The 17,092-nt window shown below is 46.1% G+C and overlaps 1 protein-coding gene across 6 annotated transcripts; it reads left to right on the top strand.

Moving 5' to 3' along the window:
• Positions 1-779: 779 nt before the first annotated feature.
• anapc15 (anaphase promoting complex subunit 15) lies at positions 780-16,970 on the top strand. 6 transcript variants are annotated; one of them, XM_073044355.1, is made up of 5 exons: positions 780-860; positions 3,532-3,652; positions 9,256-9,315; positions 13,319-13,459; positions 15,669-16,970. In XM_073044355.1, the coding sequence occupies exons 2-5, from the start codon at positions 3,533-3,535 to the stop codon at positions 15,714-15,716; spliced, it is 369 nt and encodes a 122-aa protein (XP_072900456.1). In that variant the 5' UTR covers positions 780-860; position 3,532; the 3' UTR covers positions 15,717-16,970. The 6 variants fall into 6 exon arrangements, with proteins under 6 accessions (XP_072900456.1, XP_072900460.1, XP_072900454.1 ...); XM_073044359.1 differs by having other exon boundaries at positions 815-881; positions 13,322-13,459; XM_073044353.1 differs by having other exon boundaries at positions 816-881.
• The last annotated feature ends 122 nt before the right edge of the window (positions 16,971-17,092 follow it).

Genomic DNA, 17,092 nt, shown 5'->3' with positions numbered 1-17,092 from the left:
TTTTAATTGGTGAGGGACTGTGGGCTATTCATACTTATGAGAATCCAGTGAACAGGTTATTGAATGTAATGTGTAGGTACAGCAGACATTTTGGAGAAAAGATTACAAAGAGGAATTAAATACAAAACATATCTTATTACAATCTCATAAGACTTTTCCTATAGTTGGGGGGGGGGGTCTAGCACCAGAGGACACAGCCTCAGAACATAAAAATATCCCTTTTATACAGAGATGAGGAGGAATTTCTTTAACTAGAGGGAGGTGAATCCGTGTATTTCATTTTCACAGATGGCAGTGGAGGCCAAGTTATTGGGTATATTTAAAGTGGAGGTTAATAGATATTTGAGCCAAGGTTACGAGGAGAAGGCAGGAGAATGGGTTTGAGAGGGATAATAAACCAGCCATGATGGAATGGCGGAACAGACTCAACAGGCCGAATGGCCTGATTCTGATCCTATGTCTTATTACACTTGAAACACTGTATCAAAAATATTCACCATAGAAGGAAGGTTCATCAGACTAACCCACACAAAATGCTGGAGGAACTCAGCAGGTCAGGCAGCATCAATGGAGAGGCATTTCGGGCTGAAACCCTTCATCAGGACCCGTCGACTGCTTATTCATTTTCATTTATGCCTCCTGATCTGCTGAGTTACTCCAGCTTTTTGTGTGTGCTGTTCTGGATTTCAAGCATCTGCACAATCTCTTGTGTTTAAAGTTCATCAGACGAGATGTTCAGAAGACAGGGGTTGATTTTTCAGGAGAGGTGCCGACCGACCGGACAGAAGCGGTAGACGGAACCTTTGTGAAGCTCTCTGGTGGCCCGAGGGGAAGGAGGCGCGGCGACGGACCAACTTCCGGTGCGGGCGGGCGGCGCGAGGGTTGGTGTTTGGTGTGGGGCGGCGGTTACCGGGAGGTCATGACTTTTAAACCTCCCCTCCCTCATCCCGAATGACCCTCCGTGTGTTTCCAGCTCGACTCCGCTTCATCCCCTCCCCTTTCCCCACCATCTTCCTCCTCCGTCCCCCTCTCCCCACTACCTTCCGTCCTCCCCCCCCACCATCTCACCCTTTTCCCTGCCTCCCACCTCTCCCCTTCCACCTCTACCCCTCACTTCTCTGCCTCTTCACCCTCCACTACCCTTCCGCCTCTGCTTCACCTTCTGCAACATTTAAGGGAGGATGTGCTGACATTGGAGAGAGCCCAGAGGAGGTTCATGAGAGTGATCCCAGGATTAACGTTTGAGGAGTGTTTGATGGCTCTGGACCTGTACTTGCTGCAGTTTAGAAGAATGGGGGTTAGAGGAATCTCTCTGAAACCTATTGAATATCAAAAGACCTAGATAGATTGTAAGTGGAGAGAATGTTTCCTACATTGGGGGTGTCTAGGATCAGAAGACACAGCCTCAGAATAGAGGGATGTCCATTTAGAACCAAGATGAGGAGGAATTTCCTTGGCCAGAGGATGGTGAATCTGTGGAATTCATTGCCACAGATGGCTGTGGACACAAAGTCATTGGGTATATTTAAATAGGAGTTTGATAGGTTCTTGATTAGTCAGGTGTCAAAGGTTACAGGGAGAAGGCAGGAGATTGGGGTTGAGGGGGATAATAGTTCAGCATGATGAAATGGTGGAGCAGACTCGATGGGGAGAAGGCAAGGGAGTGGGGATGATTGGAAGAATTGGATCAGTCCACGATTGAATGGCAAAGCAGACTCAATGGGCTGAGTGACCTACTTATGCTCCTATATCTTTGGTCTTATCTCCAATGTCTTATGGTCTTCCCTCTCCCTTCTTCCCCCTTGCCCTTCCCTCCCCTCCTCCACTGTCCTTCCACCCACATTTTCTCCTTTACTCCCCAGCTCCCCCTTCCTCTCCTTCCCAGCTCCCCTCTTTCTCCCCATCCTCTTCCCCTACCACAACCCTTCCGTGGCTGAGAACCACGGCCTTTTTGTTCTTTCCTCACTGTGTTAAGTTTCTGTTCATTGCTTCCTTCCCAGAGGAGGATCCCATAGAGCATGCACCCGACTATCTCCCTCCACGACTGCCCCCTCCACACCTGATTTCCATGTGGGGGGGTCAGGAGGGGGATTGAGCCAGAGCTGTGACTTCAAACCCACACCTGTTTGATGGCCCAAATGGCTTCTTGCTGTGCCGGCCCATGGGGTGGTGGGGGGGGGGGGGCTGCACTGGTGATTCTGAGCAATGCGGAGCGCCTCAGTTGGTGGCTGGGCGTGTGTTCAGACTGGATGAGGCTGACGGCTGAATGATTAGAGTAAACAGTGAGAAAACTTGCCTCAGAGAAGATGCATCTACATCAAGCATACCCTACAAACTAGGGGCATAGAGCTATACGGAAAGGTTGACTAGGTTAGGACTTTATTCCCTGGAGTGAAGGCAAATGAGTGGAGATTTGATAGAGGTATACAAAATTATGAAGGGTTTAGGTAGGGTAAATGCAAGCAGGCTTTTTCCGGTGAGGTTGGGTGAGACTAGAACTAGAGGGCATGGGTTAACAGTGGAAGGTGAAATGTTTAAGGGGAATCTGGGGGGTTGGTGTGAGTGTGCCCAAGACTTACACAGTATGTTGTGAAATTCGTTGGTTTGGAATGTTCATGGCTTCATGGACAGTTTAGAAACCAGATGGCAGAGGGGAAGAGGCTTTTCCTAAAACTTTTGAGTGTATGTCTTCAGGCTCCTGTAACTTGTCCCTGATAGTAGGAATGAGAAGAGGAGGGAGATTTACCAGGATACTGTGCATTGGAGGGTATGGATTAGAAGAGATTGGACAAAATTGGAGTGTTGGCAGCTGATAGAAGTTTGTAAAATTCTGAGGAGCATAAACAAGAGTCTCTTTCCCTGGGTCATTGTCATCATTATGTGCTGTGTCGTATGATGTGGGTGATCATGATCTTTCCATGACCATCGATGTTCTTGGCAAATTTTTCTATGGAAGTGCTTTGCCATTGCCTTCTGAGCAGTATCTTTACAAGATGGGTGACCCCAGCCATTATCGATTCTCTTCAGAGATTGCCTGCATAGCAGGACTTGTGATATGCACCAGCTGCTCCTGTGGCTTCATGTGACCCTGATCAGGGTGGAGTGTGGGGGGGGAAGAGGGGCTAAGCAGGTGCTACACTTTGCTCAAGGTGACCTGCAGGATAGCAGAGGGAAGGAGCACCGTACACCTCCTTTGGTAGAGACGCATTTCCACCCCGCCACTCAAGCACAAGAATTAAAGGGCATAACTTTTAAGGTGGGGGGAGTGTAGGATGTTTTTCACACAGGGGCCAGGGATATTGGTGGGAGCATTCGCTAGGCTTTCAGATAGACACCTGAATAACCCAGCGATTGAGGGATGTAGATCATGTGCAGGAAGAAACGTTCAGTTCAGTTTAGCATTGCGTTGAGCACTCTGGTTGGGCGAAGGGCCTGTTGCTATGGTTGCTGGTAACGGGCCAAATAGATGAAAGATAAAACTACATTCTTGGCAGACGTCCAAATTGACTTTAATTTTCTGTCTGTCTCAAGGATGTCGATTCTGTTTCCCTCCCTCTTCCCTCGAGTGACGGAGTCACTGTGGTTTAATTTGGATCGACCATGTGTGGACGAAAACGAGCTTCAGCAGCAAGAGAACCAGCATCAGGCCTGGGTTAGTGACTCTAAATGTTTCGAAGCTGTGTTAGTGACAGTAGAAATTGTGGGGGCACAAACACTGATGCTGGAATCTGATCAAAAAACAAATGCTGGAAAAGTAACACACACGAAATGCTGGAGGAACTCCGCAGGCTAGGCAGCATCTATGGAGAGGATAAACAGTCAGCATTGTGGGGCAAGACCCTTCATATTGGAGTGATGTAGATTGGGGTGGGGGGAGGATCTGATAGAACATTAGAACACAACACAGTACAGATTCTCCTACATTTTGTGTGTGTTGTCTGGAAGGTATATAGGATATCGATAATAAAACATAGATTGTGGAACACTACAGAGCAGTATGTACAAAAATATGAAAGCACTACTTAGAAAGCTAGAGCATAGTACAACCCCTTTAGCCCACAATGTTGTGCCAACCTCCTCCAAGATCAGTCTAACCCTTCCTTCCTACATGGACCTTCAGCTTCCTAGCATCCATGTGCCTACCTAAGAGCTTCTTGAATGTCTGTATTGTATCTGCCTCTCGCACCAGCACGTTGCACGCACTCACTGCTGTCCATGTGAGAAACCTACCTCTGACTCCACCCCCCCCACCTCCAAACTTTATCCCAGTCACCTTAAAATATGCACCCTTCATATCAGCCACATCCGCCTGGGATTCTGTCGCTGGCCCTCCACTCGGTCTATGCATCTTATCAGCTTGTACACCTCTTTCAAGTCGCCTCTCGTCCTCCTTCACTCCAGTCTAGCTTTACAATACGCATGCCCTTTAATGCAGGCAGCACGTTGGTAAATCTAAAACACCAAGTACACTGCAGATGCTGGGGTCAAAGCAACACGCTGGAGGAACTCAGCAGGTCAGGCAGCATCCGTGCAAACGAACAGTCAACTGCTTGTTTCCACGGATGCTGCCCGACCTGCTGAGTTCCTCCAGTGTGTTGTACATGTTACGTTAGTAAATCTCCTCTGCGCCCTCTCTTAAAAAGATGAAATAAATTTAGCACAGATAGTGTAGATAGTTAAGAGCCTTTCTACCAGCATAGAGTTGTCAAGGGTTAGGGATATCCTGATGAAGGTTCTCTGCCTGGATCCTGATTGTTTATTCCCCTCCATAGATGCTGCCTGACCTGCTGGGTTCATCCAGCATTTTGTGGCATTGATATCAAACTGGGCACCACCATAGTGTCGTGGTTAGCATGACACCTTGGAGTTTCAGAGGTCAACCCCGGCATCCTCTGTAAGGAGTTTGTACGTCCTCCCCTCAGAATGCGTGCTGTTCATCTGGGTGCTCAGGTTTCCTCCCTCAGTACAAAGACACGCTGGCTAATTGGTTAATTGGTCATTGTAAATTGTCCTGTGATTAGGCTGGTGTTCAGTTGATGGGTACTGGGTGGCGCTGCTGGCTGGATGTATCTCTAAATGAAATCACTCTGATTCTGGGTGCCAGACCCTGGAGTCTGGAACAACAAACAATCTTCTGGAGGAACTCAGTGGGTCAAGCTGCGTCCGTGGGGAAGGGGTGAAGGAATTGTCCGTTTCAGGTTGAGACACATTGAAGGATTTTGACCCAAAACATCAACCGTTTGTTCCCGACTGCACCAGTTCGCACTCACGATCATGTTTATTAGCACAGAAATATATCATGAAGAATCTTGGCCACAACTGTCCACAGACGCTGCCTGACCTGCTGAGATCCTCCAGCATTTTGTGTGTGTGACTGGCGTTCCAGCATCTGCAGGGTCTCTTGTGTGCTGAGATTTGTTGTTTTGCAGCAGTCGTGTAGTGCAATACATAATAATTACTACAATAAGAAATATAAAAATAATAAATTGTGTAAAATGAGAACAAACCTCAGACTCCTAATGAAATATCATTGCTGTCGAGCCGTCTTGGTAATTACATCAACATGTTGGGCCCAGGATAGAACATAAGAGATGTTGACAGTCAGAAACTTGAAACTGCATGACGTTGTGTAGTCTGGGTGACTGAGATACACTGAGCAGCCTAGAATATACAAGTGATTAGATTACAAATGTTGCTCAGGATTTCCAGCATCTGCAGAATCTCTTGTGTAAGTGATTAGATTAGTTTATTATATGCTCACGTGAAGATCACGGGGTAAACACTGTAAGTGATGTTGTTTATTTCTCTATTGGGAGATACATCGTGGTAAAGTCTTTCTGGCCCAATGAGCCTGTGACACCCGTATGACTGATTAACCTGCTAACCACTGCGTCACTGGACTGTGGGAGGAAACCGGAGCACCCAGAGGAAACCCACGCAATCACGGGGAGAATGTACAAACTCCTTATACACTGCGCTGTAATTGAGCCTGGGTGCTGGCACTGTAAAGCAGTTGTGCTAACCGCCATGCTACCGCACCGCATGGGCTCGCGCTCATCCGGGATTTGAACCCGGGACCTCTCGCACCCTCAGCGAGAACCATACCCCTAGACCAAGGAGCCAGCGTATTGTAATCAAACAATAAATGCACTAATGAGTGCAAAGCAACAGAATGGTGCAAAGAACCGTAGTGCAAACTGAGGGAATGCAAAAAGAAATGCTTGAGGTAGAATTAATGGTTTGAAAAGGTGGCAGCCCAAGCGGGAAGTGGTTGCCAGAGGCAGGTTTTTTATACGGCGTGGTGGGTGCATGGAACACGCTGCCTGGGTTGGTGGTACAGGCAGATACATCAGGGACATTTGCCTGAAACATTGACTGTTTATTCCTCCCCATTGATGCTGCCTGACTCGCTGCGTTCCTTTTTTTTTGAGTTTTAGTTGGGGCTGAAGGGCCTGTCTATGCACCCTCTGATCTGTGACTCAGGATAAGCCAAAGTTCAAAGTAAATTTATCATCTAAGTACGTACAGTATATGTCACCATGTCTTACCCTGAGGTTCGTTTCCTTACTGGAAAGTGAAGAAATACAAGACTGATAAAACATAGAAAATGAGTTGAGGAGTCGTTGAAAGTAAATCGGTTCAGAGTTGTGGTGAGGGTCACTACTGTAGCGTAGAGGTTAGCAAGACACTGTTACAGCTCAGGGCATTAGAGTTATGAGTTCAATCCCTGTGTTCTCTGTATGTTCTCTCCATGGAATGCATGGCATTTCTCCAGGTCCTCTGGTTTCTTCCCACAGTCCAAAGATGTGTGGGAGGAAAGATGTTTGTAAGTTGTCCTGTGATTAGGTCACAGTTAAATCTGGGTTGCTGAGGGGGCTGGACGGGCCTGCTCTGCGCTGTATCGCTAAATAAACAAACAAGTTACTCGTGGCTGTCCAGGAGTCTGAGGGTTTGAGGAACAAGCTGCAGAGGACACAGCAAGAACAGGTACATTTCCACTGTTTAAAGGTCATTTGAATAGGTTCATGGATTGCAAAGGTTTGCAAGGATATGGGCCAAATGCAGCCAAATAGAACTCACTCAGGAAGGTTCCTGATTGGCATGGACAAGCTAGGACAAAGAGCCTGTTCTTGTGCAGTACAACTTTATAATCGGGTAAAGTGGTTCATTAGTGTCACGTGTACAGAGGCACAGTAAGAAACTTTGTTTTGCGTGCCATTCATACTGACCATCCCAAAGTTCAAAAGTAAATTTATTATCAAAGTACATGTATGTCACTTTGTACAACCCTGAGTTTCATTTTCTTGTGGGCATACTCAGTACATCAAATCACCATAATACAAATAATGAAAGATCACACCAACTGAGCGTTTAACTAGTGTGCAAAAGACAGCAAACTGCGAATACAAAAATAAATATTAATAGTAAATAAATCAGCAATAAATACCAAGAACATGAGATGAATGTCCTTGAAAATGAGTCCGTAGTTTGTGGGAACAGTTCAGTGTTTGGGTGAGTGAAGTTATCCCATTTGGTTCAAGAGCCTGATGATTGAAGGGTTCCTGAACCTGGTCACAATAATAATTGTAACATTTAAGAGAAGTTTGGATAGGGTATGCAGGGCTATGGTGTGGTACAAGTAGATTGGACCAGACAGAAGATCAGGCAGCATTGTCCAGAAGGACCAAAGGGCCTATTTCTGTGCTGTTTTGCTCCATGACTCTGACATCAGTTCACTGAGGTAGAAAAAGGCAAAGCAATAACAATGCAGAGTAAATGTTACAGTTACAGAGGAAGTGCAGACAGACAGACAATACAATGCACTGTTGTCAACTCTTAGAGTTACAGTTTTTATATTTAAAGAGTGCAATTGTTATCAAGATTGAATTAAATGAAGATAGCGCCAGCAACCGATGGTGACGTCCTGCAGACAGTCCACAAAACTACTATTACTACTTTCAAATTTGCTGTTTCTATTGAACTGTGTGCGATTGGAGCCTGTAGTTTACATTTGATGCTGTATTTTTGGGCTGTCTGGTGCTTGGGTTATCCTGGGGAAAGTTCGGTGAGTTTGAGAGGGGAGTGCGTGGCTTACCTGCAGAACAGAAACCCAGGATTCGCCCCATTACTCGTCACTGACTAAAGTGTCGAGCAAGATTGAAATTGACGGGGACAAGAGTGAATGTTCGCCATGTCTGCAAGAATTGATCGCTGTGGCACATATAAACATAGAAAACTACAGCACAATACAGGCTCTTTGGCCCACAATGCTGTGCTGAATATGTCCTTACCTTAGAAGTTACCTCGGGTTACCCATAGCCCTCTACTTTTCTAAGCTCCGTGTACCTATCCAGAAGTCTCTTAAAAGACCCTATCATATCCGCCTCCACCACCGTTGCTGGCAGCCCATTCCACGCACTCACCACTCTCTGAGTAAAAAACTTACCCCTGACATCTCCTCTGTACCTACTCCCCAGCACGTTAAACCTGTGTCCTCTTGTGGCAACCATTTCAGCCCTGGGAAAAAACCTCTGACTATCCACACGATCAATGCCTGTGGGACTGTTTTTTTGGAGAGCCCTTCAGTTTGATGTTTAGTGTCTATGGCTTTGGACTCATTTGGGAGGACTGAGGTTTGCATTGCTTGTGTTTCTGGTTGCACTGCACAAACTTGGCACAGACTGGCTCTGCTGCCTAGAGTCAATGAACAACATAATACTAAACCGAACACTCCTAGACTGTTTTGATATTGACATGCTTGATATTCTGTGTGTTACTTGCTCGCTTTTTTACCACTTGCACCATTTGTTCTTTTTTTTTTGCACACTTTTCTTGTTTTCTTTGAACGGTTTCCATTGTGTTTCCTTGTTTCGTGGCTGCTTGCAAGAAGCCAAATTTCAGGGTTGTGTACTGTATACTTTGATAGTAAATGTACTTTAAATCTTTGAATAGAAATAACAAGTAGTTCTGCAGAGAGCAGTTCACATCTATCTTCTGCAACCCACGCAAAGTGCTGGAGGTACTCAGCAGGCCATGCAGCATCTATGGAGAGGAATAACAGTTGACATTTCAGTCCGAGACCCTTCATCAGGACTGGAAAAAGCATCCACCATTTATTCCTCTCCATAGTGCTGTCTGTCTGACCTGCTGAGTTCCTCCAGCATTTTGTCTGTGTTGCTCTGGATTTCCAGCATCTGTGGAATGTCTTGTGTTTAAAACTATCTTTTGATTTCTCTCTCTGCTGTTTCTGGCCAGTTACAGAGTATAGCTGAGAAGAACAACACCCTGGTTCCCATCGGAAAGCCAGCCTCTGAGGTGAGTGTCTGACTGCAACCCTTGCCCCTCACCCCTGGTGAGCTGTGGAACCTGAGTAGTAAGAATTTGAGATTCACTATTACTTAATGCCATTTGCTGTGCTTGAGTGTAAAAGAGAATGAAATAATTGTTACTCTGGGTCCAATGTAGTACAAACAAACTCAATAAGATGAAGAAGACTATAATATAAAAAAACATAAGGTAGCTTATATACACAGATTGATTGTATGTCCATAAATTGACTCTAGACACAGGAGTGTCTGTACATGAGGTGACTGATAGAAAATGATAAAGTAGGTGGGGTGTGGAGGAGATGAAATTCACTGGAAATTTGAGCAATTCTTTTCTGGATCTGAAATTGACTGTTTCAGAAACAACTTTTGTAGAAGAATGCAGCAGAGGAGTAGGCTCTATGTGCTCACCTTGTCAATGCCTGTGTGCACTGATTCCTTTCCCTCTATTAGCCCTGTATTCCTTTACACCGGTCTTCTTTTTAAACCCGTCTTCCCTTCTGGGGCATAGACCAATGACAGCAGTTCACCAGAGTCCTCTGTCCTGGGCCAGTCTTTCAAGTTTTCCCAGGTGTAGCCCATCTTCTTGGTGTATCCTTCTCAGGAATGAGATCTTTGAGAGGTTCAGTAAGTGTTTCTGTGGCACTGGGTTTTTATGGGGTGGGGTTGCTAGGCGCATGCCAAAGTCCTTTCACTGATGGGCTTGGGACCATCTATGGTGGAGTTTTTACACCTGTAATGATTGATTTATTATTGTCACATCCTATAGAAACATAAAATTATAAAAGGGATAGATAAGATAGAGGCAGGAAAGACTAGAACTAGGGACGTTCAAGATTCAGAGGAGTAGAGTTAGGATGGAGATGAGGAGGAACTGCTTTTCTCAGAGTGGTGAATCTGTGGAATTCTCTGCCCAATGCAGCAGTGGAGGCTACCTCACTAAATATATTTAAGACAAGGTCGGATAAATTTTTGCATAATAAGGAATTAAGGGTTCTGGGGAAAAGGCAGGTAGGTGGAGATGAGTCCATGGCCAGATCAGCCATGATCTTATTGAATGGCAGAGCAGGCTCGACGGGCCAGGTGGCCTACTCCTGCTCCTATTTCTTATGTTTACATGTACTGAGATACTGAAAAAAGCTACCCGTGTTCACTTGAGTGGAGGTGGAGAGGATGTGGGAGAGTCTAGCACAGGGGTTCTTGACCTTCCTTATGCTATTAATTGTGGGATCTGTGGACCCCAGGGTGAGATTCCGTAGTCTAGCATCTGAGGGCACAGCCTCAGAATGGAAGATAACCCTTTAAGACTGAGATGTAGAATGTCTAGTTGTTTTGTGAGATGCCAGCATAACCTATGAACTCATTTTCAAGGACTTTACAATTCATATTCTCAGTATTATTTATTTGTTATTATTATATTGTTAATATTAGCACAGTTTGTCCTCTTTTGCACGTTGGTTGGTTGTCAGTCTTTGTGTGTAGTTTTTAATTGATTCTATTGTATTTCTTTGTTCTACTGTGAATGCCTGCAAGAAAATGAATCTCGTAGTGTATGTGACATATATGTACTTTGATAACAAACTTACTTTGAGGTGAGAGGGAATTTATTCAGCCGGATGGTGATGAATCTAAGAAGGCCCACCCGTGGAGTATTGTGTTCAGTTCTGGTCGCCTCAGTATAGGAAGGATATGGAAGCTTTAGAGAGGGTGCAGAGGAGATTTATCAGAGTGCTGCCTGGATTAGAGAGGGTGCAGAGGAGATTTACCAGGATGCTGCCTGGATCAGAGAGGGTGCAGAGGAGATTCACCAGGATGCTGCCTGGAACAGAGAGGGTGCAGAGGAGATTTATCAGGATGCTGCCTGGATTAGAGAGGGTGCAGAGGAGATTCACCAGGATGCTGCCTGGATTAGAGAGGGTGCAGAGGAGATTCACCAGGATGCTGCCTGGATTAGAGAGGGTGCAGAGGAGATTCACCAGGATGCTGCCTGGATCAGAGAGGGTGCAGAGGAGATTCACCAAGATGCTGCCTGGATTAGAGAGGGTGCAGAGGAGATTTACCAGGATGCTGCCTGGATTAGAGAGGGTGCAGAGGAGATTCACCAGGATGCTGCCTGGATTAGAGAGGGTGCAGAGGAGATTTACCAGGATGCTGCCTGGATTAGAGAGGGTGCAGTGGAGATTCACCAGGATGCTGCCTGGATTAGAGAGGGTGCAGAGGAGATTCACCAGGATGCTGCCTGGATTAGAGAGGGTGCAGAGGAGATTTACCAGGATGCTGCCTGGATTAGAGAGGGTGCAGAGGAGATTCACCAGGATGCTGCCTGGATTAGAGAGGGTGCAGAGGAGATTCACCAGGATGCTGCCTGGATTAGAGAGGGTGCAGAGGAGATTCACCAGGATGCTGCCTGGATTAGAGAGGGTGCAGAGGAGATTCACCAGGACGCTGCCTGGATTAGAGAGGGTGCAGAGGAGATTCACCAGGACGCTGCCTGGATTAGAGAGGGTGCAGAGGAGATTCACCAGGACGCTGCCTGGATTAGAGAGGGTGCAGAGGAGATTCACCAGGATGCTGCCTGGATTAGAGAGGGTGCAGAGGAGATTCACCAGGATGCTGCCTGGATTAGAGAGGGTGCAGAGGAGATTCACCAGGATGCTGCCTGGATTAGAGAGGGTGCAGAGGAGATTCACCAGGATGCTGCCTGGATTAGAGAGGGTGCAGAGGAGATTCACCAGGATGCTGCCTGGATTAGAGAGGGTGCAGAGGAGATTCACCAGGATGCTGCCTGGATTAGAGAGGGCGCAGAGGAGATTCACCAGCATGCTGCCTGGATTAGAGAGGGCGCAGAGGAGATTCACCAGGATGCTGCCTGGATTAGAGAGGGTGCAGAGGAGATTCACCAGGATGCTGCCTGGATTAGAGAGGGTGCAGAGGAGATTCACCAGGATGCTGCCTGGATTTGAGAGGGTGCAGAGGAGATTCACCAGGATGCTGCCTGGATTAGAGAGGGTGCAGAAGAGATTCACCAGGATGCTGCCTGGATTAGAGAGGGTGCAGAGGAGATTCACCAGGATGCTGCCTGGATTAGAGAGGGTGCAGAGGAGATTCACCAGGATGCTGCCTGGATTAGAGAGGGTGCAGAGGAGATTCACCAGGATGCTGCCTGGATTAGAGATCATGTCTTATAAGCACAGGTTGAGTGAGGGCTATTTTTTTTTGGAGCAAAGGAAGATGAAAAGTGACTCGATAGAGGTGTACAGGATGACAAGAGTCTTAGATCACGAGGACAGCCAGAGACTTTCTCCAGGGTGGAAGTGGCTAATCTGAGGGGGCATAATTTCAAGGTGATTGGAAGAAAGTATCGGGAGGATGTCAGACGTAGTTTTTGTTTGCACAGAAAGTGGTGAGTGCATAGAATAGACGGCCAGGGCTGGTGGTGGAGGGAGATACATTAGGAACATTTAAGATAGGCTCATAGATGAAAGAAAAATGGAGGGTTATGTGGGAGGGAAGGGTTAGGTTGATCTTAGAGTAGGTTAAAATGTAAAACAACTTTGTGGGCTGAAGGACCTGTACTATGCTGTGCTGTGCTGTGCTGTTCTATGAAAGCAGGAAAATAAGGTTGAAAAAATCTGTCATGATTTAATGGTGGAGCAGACTTGATGGTCTGAATGGCCTAATTCTGCTCCTATATTTGTCGGTCTTATGGTATCGAGACAGAATAGAAAGCTTTTGTTTGTGTGCCATCTGACAGATCATTCCAACATCAGTGCATCAGGGTAATAAACAGAAAAATCAACACAGAAAAGAGTGTCAGACACCGAGGACCAACTTTATTTGCCATATATATTTATGTATTAGGGAGTTTCTGTGGTGTGCTGGTCAGGGATTAAATGGATTTTCTGGTGCAGGGGTGGAAGTGGCCGTAACACACAGGGATTCACCTTCATGTTGCGTCTCTATGTTCAACGGTGTGTTGGGTTTGCATACAGCAGAATTATGATGATGAGGAGGAGGAGGATGATGAAGATGATGAGGACAGCGAAGAAGATTCAGAGGAGGATGAAGACATGCAGGACATGGACGAGATGAACGATTACAATGAGTCACCTGATGATGGAGAAATAAATGAGGTGGGTGGTGTAACAGCCTGCCACCGCACAGATAAAACTTCAAATTATATAAAAATTTAACATCTTCCTCTCCATACAGTACTGTGCAAAACTTTTAGGTGTATGTTATATATATATAGAGAGAGAGCGCACGCTAAGACTTTTGCACAGTACTGTATTTGTCAATGTGAAGTGAGTTTGTAAATCTGGCAGGAGCAAAGGATGTTGGGAATGGTGAGGGTGGAGCACTGTGGGAGGGGTGTGGGACAGGTGGCAGAGAAGGAGTGCTGGAGGGGATGGGTGGCATGACTGCAAGACGCACCCAGTCTTGAGTCACCAGGCAAGTTCATTTGATTCCAAACAATTGGTTTATTGATAATTACAGAATGTTTCTCTGGTGCTTCCCAATCCCTTTCCTCTCCCTGACCCCTTCCCACTCTCAGTCCACAATAGAGACCTGCTGACTTTCTCCAATGTGTTGCTCTGGATTTCCAGCATCTGTAGAATCCCTTGTGTTTATAATGAGGTAGTGTTCATGGACCATTCAGAAATCTGACGGCAAAGCTATTCCTGAAATATTAAGTGTGTCCTCAGGCTCCTGTATCTCCTCCCTGATGGCAGTAATGAAAAGATGGCTGTCCTGGTGATAAGGATCCTTACGGATGGATGCCGCCTTCTTGAGTCTTCTCCTTTTGAGGATGTCCTCAATGGTGGGGAGGGTTGTGGAAGGGGGGTGGATAAGAGTTACCGGAAGGCAAAGTCAATGTTCCTGCTGTCAGGTTGGACATTTTCTGTCTAGGTAGCTTCCAGCCTGATGGCATGAACATTGACTTCTCCTGTCAGTAATTTTTCTCCCTCCCATTTCCTCCTCTTTCTATTTCCCACTCTGGCCTCTTACCTCTTCTCCTCACCTGCCTATCACTGCCCCCTAGGTCCCCTCCTTCTTCCCTTTTTCCATGGTCCTCTTTCTTCTCCTATCAGATTCCTTCCTCTCCAGCTCTTTACCTTTCCTACCCACCTGGCTTCACTTATCACCTTCTAGCTAGTCCTCCTTCCACTTCTCCCACATTTTCATTCTGGCATCTTCCCCCTTTCCTTTCCAGTCCTGAAGAAAGGTCTCAGCCCAAAATGTCAACTGTTCATTTATTTCCATTGGAGCCTTTGCTTTGAGGTGCCTCTTTGCCAGGAGTGATTTTAACTTAGGATTTTTCTTCCACGTGTCGACTAGACAACCTTTTGGAGAGGGTGTAGAAGAGGTTTACAAGGATGCTGCCCAGATTAGAGGGCGTGAGCTATAATGAGAGGTTGAACAAACTTGGATTGTTTTCTCTATAGTGGTAGAGGCTGGGAGGAGATCTGCTGGAAAAATAAACTCTTCTCAGGCTTCCAGCCGGGTACAGGTATCGAATTTAACAGACGTTTCGATTGATACCGGTACCCAGCTGGAAGCTCGAGAAGAGTTTATTTGTCATAAATGTCAGGAAAATTTTTCATCTGATAGAGGTTTATAAGATAATGAGAGGCATAGACAGGCAGTATCTTCTTCTCGGGATTGAAAAGTCTGTTACCGGAGGGCATGCATTGAAGGTGAGGAAGTAATTTCAAGGGAGAAGTGAGTGCAAGCTTTTTTTTTTACACAGCGAGTGGTGGGTGCCTGGAACACATTGCCAGGGGTGGTTGTAGAGGCAGATACATTAAAGACTTTTAAAAGATGTTTAGATAGGCACATGAATATGAGAAAAATGGAAGGATACGGACATTGTTCAGGCAGATGGGATTGGTTTAGTTGGACATTTGATTACTCATTTAATTGGTTCAACATAACTTTGTAGGCCGAAGGGCCTGTTCCTGTGCTGTACTCTTCTATGTTTTAACCTTATGATGATAGATTTAAAGATTAGCTTTATTTGTTACATATTCATTGAGACATGCAGTGAAAAATGTTGTTTTGTCAAATCAAATCAGCAGTGATTTTGCTGGGCCAGGCTCACTAACATGAACATTCCCACAACTCATTAACCCTTCCCGCCCGCCTGGAACGTGGAAAGATACCAGTACACCCAGAGGAAATCCACGTGGTCATGGGGAGAACATACAAACTTGGCACAGACAGCAGCAGGAATTGATCGGTGATCTTTGCCACTGATACACTGATGGCTGTGCTACCGTGAATCTAACTGCTTGGTAGACTTTTGTTTCATGAACTCACTGAACCTCTGTTCCCCTGTAGATCGACATGGAGGGTGCGGAACAGGACCAGGACCAGTGGATGATCTGACAGACACAAGACACCCTCTGCACTTTGGAAGTGAGGGGCTGTCATCAGCTCACTCTCTGAGAGACGGTGGTACAGCAGTGTCTGTGTACTTCCTCTAACACCACTGCTCGGAGACAGTGATATTGTCCACGTGATAACAAACTGTCGAGCTGCTGGTGAAACTCGGTGGCTCAATGAGCATCTGTGGGGTGGAGAGCAAGTTATTGTCTAGATCCTTGCATAACATCGACAATTTCTTCCCTCCCACAGACACTGCTCTAGCTGCTGGGTTCCTCTAGAAGCTTGTGTGTTACTTTCTCATGCCTCCATGACAACAAGCCTTCCTTGGCCACTCAGCGCTTTGATAACATTCCTCTTGGCTGACCTGAACTTCATTTGCCTAACCCCTATAACATCCTTTCCCAATAAAAAAAATTCCGCTCGCAGTTTGGGTTTTGTTTAATTCACACTGTGGGATGGTGGAAAGCTCCAGATTCTGGGCCAGGTTTGCCTTGTGGACATATTACACCATAATGAGCTGTTGTTCAAGAGGCGCCACAGTAGCATAGCAATTAGCGTGACACGATTATAGCTTGGGGAGTTCAATCCCAGCTGTAAGGAGATGGCACGTTGTTCCCATGTATGCATGGGTTTCCTCTGGTTGCTCGGGTTTCCTTCCACAGTCCAAGTATGTACGGGTTAGTAGGCAATTTAGCCATTGTAAATTGTCCTGCGGTTAGGCTAGGGTTAAATAGATGGGTTGCAGGATGTCATGGCTCGTCGGGCCGGAAGAGCCCATCTCATCCTAAACTCTATAACTCCTCTCCCTGAAGGGAATTTTGACATTGTGCGTTCCCCATATACGTGAGTTCTAGATTCTGGCTGGAGGGCTGATTCTCATCAGAATTGTTAAACCAGAATTACTCACTGTCAGGTGTTTGATTTAATTAAATTATTTATTTAAAGATCCAGCGCGGAGCAGGAACACTGAACGGTGCCATGCAGCAACCCACCTATTTAACCCGAGCCGAATCTCAGGACAACTAACATACTAAACTGTAGGGGGTTGGACTGTGGGAGGAAACTGGAGCACCTGGAGAAAACCCATGTGGTCATCGGGAGATTGTGCAAACTGTGTAACAGAGGCCACCTAAGAGTGGCCACTCCGAACTCCTGACGCGCCAAGCTGTAATAGTGCTGCTTCAACCACTATGCTACCATGGCGTCTTGGTGCTATCTGTTGAGTTTTGTAATAAAATGTTTTTTTTAACAGTTCTACCAGTTCTCATTTGTATTTATCTTTTAAAGTTACTACTTGGAATTATGTAGAACAGGGGAACAGACCCTTCGGCCCACGATGCTGTGCCCAACTAATTAGATTAGTATTCATATAGCTA

This window comes from Hemitrygon akajei, chromosome 4 (assembly GCF_048418815.1).
Source record: "Hemitrygon akajei chromosome 4, sHemAka1.3, whole genome shotgun sequence".
Lineage (NCBI taxonomy): Eukaryota > Metazoa > Chordata > Chondrichthyes > Myliobatiformes > Dasyatidae > Hemitrygon > Hemitrygon akajei.
The sequence above is the reverse complement of the archived record's forward strand: the minus strand, read 5'-3'. Positions and strand labels throughout refer to the sequence as shown.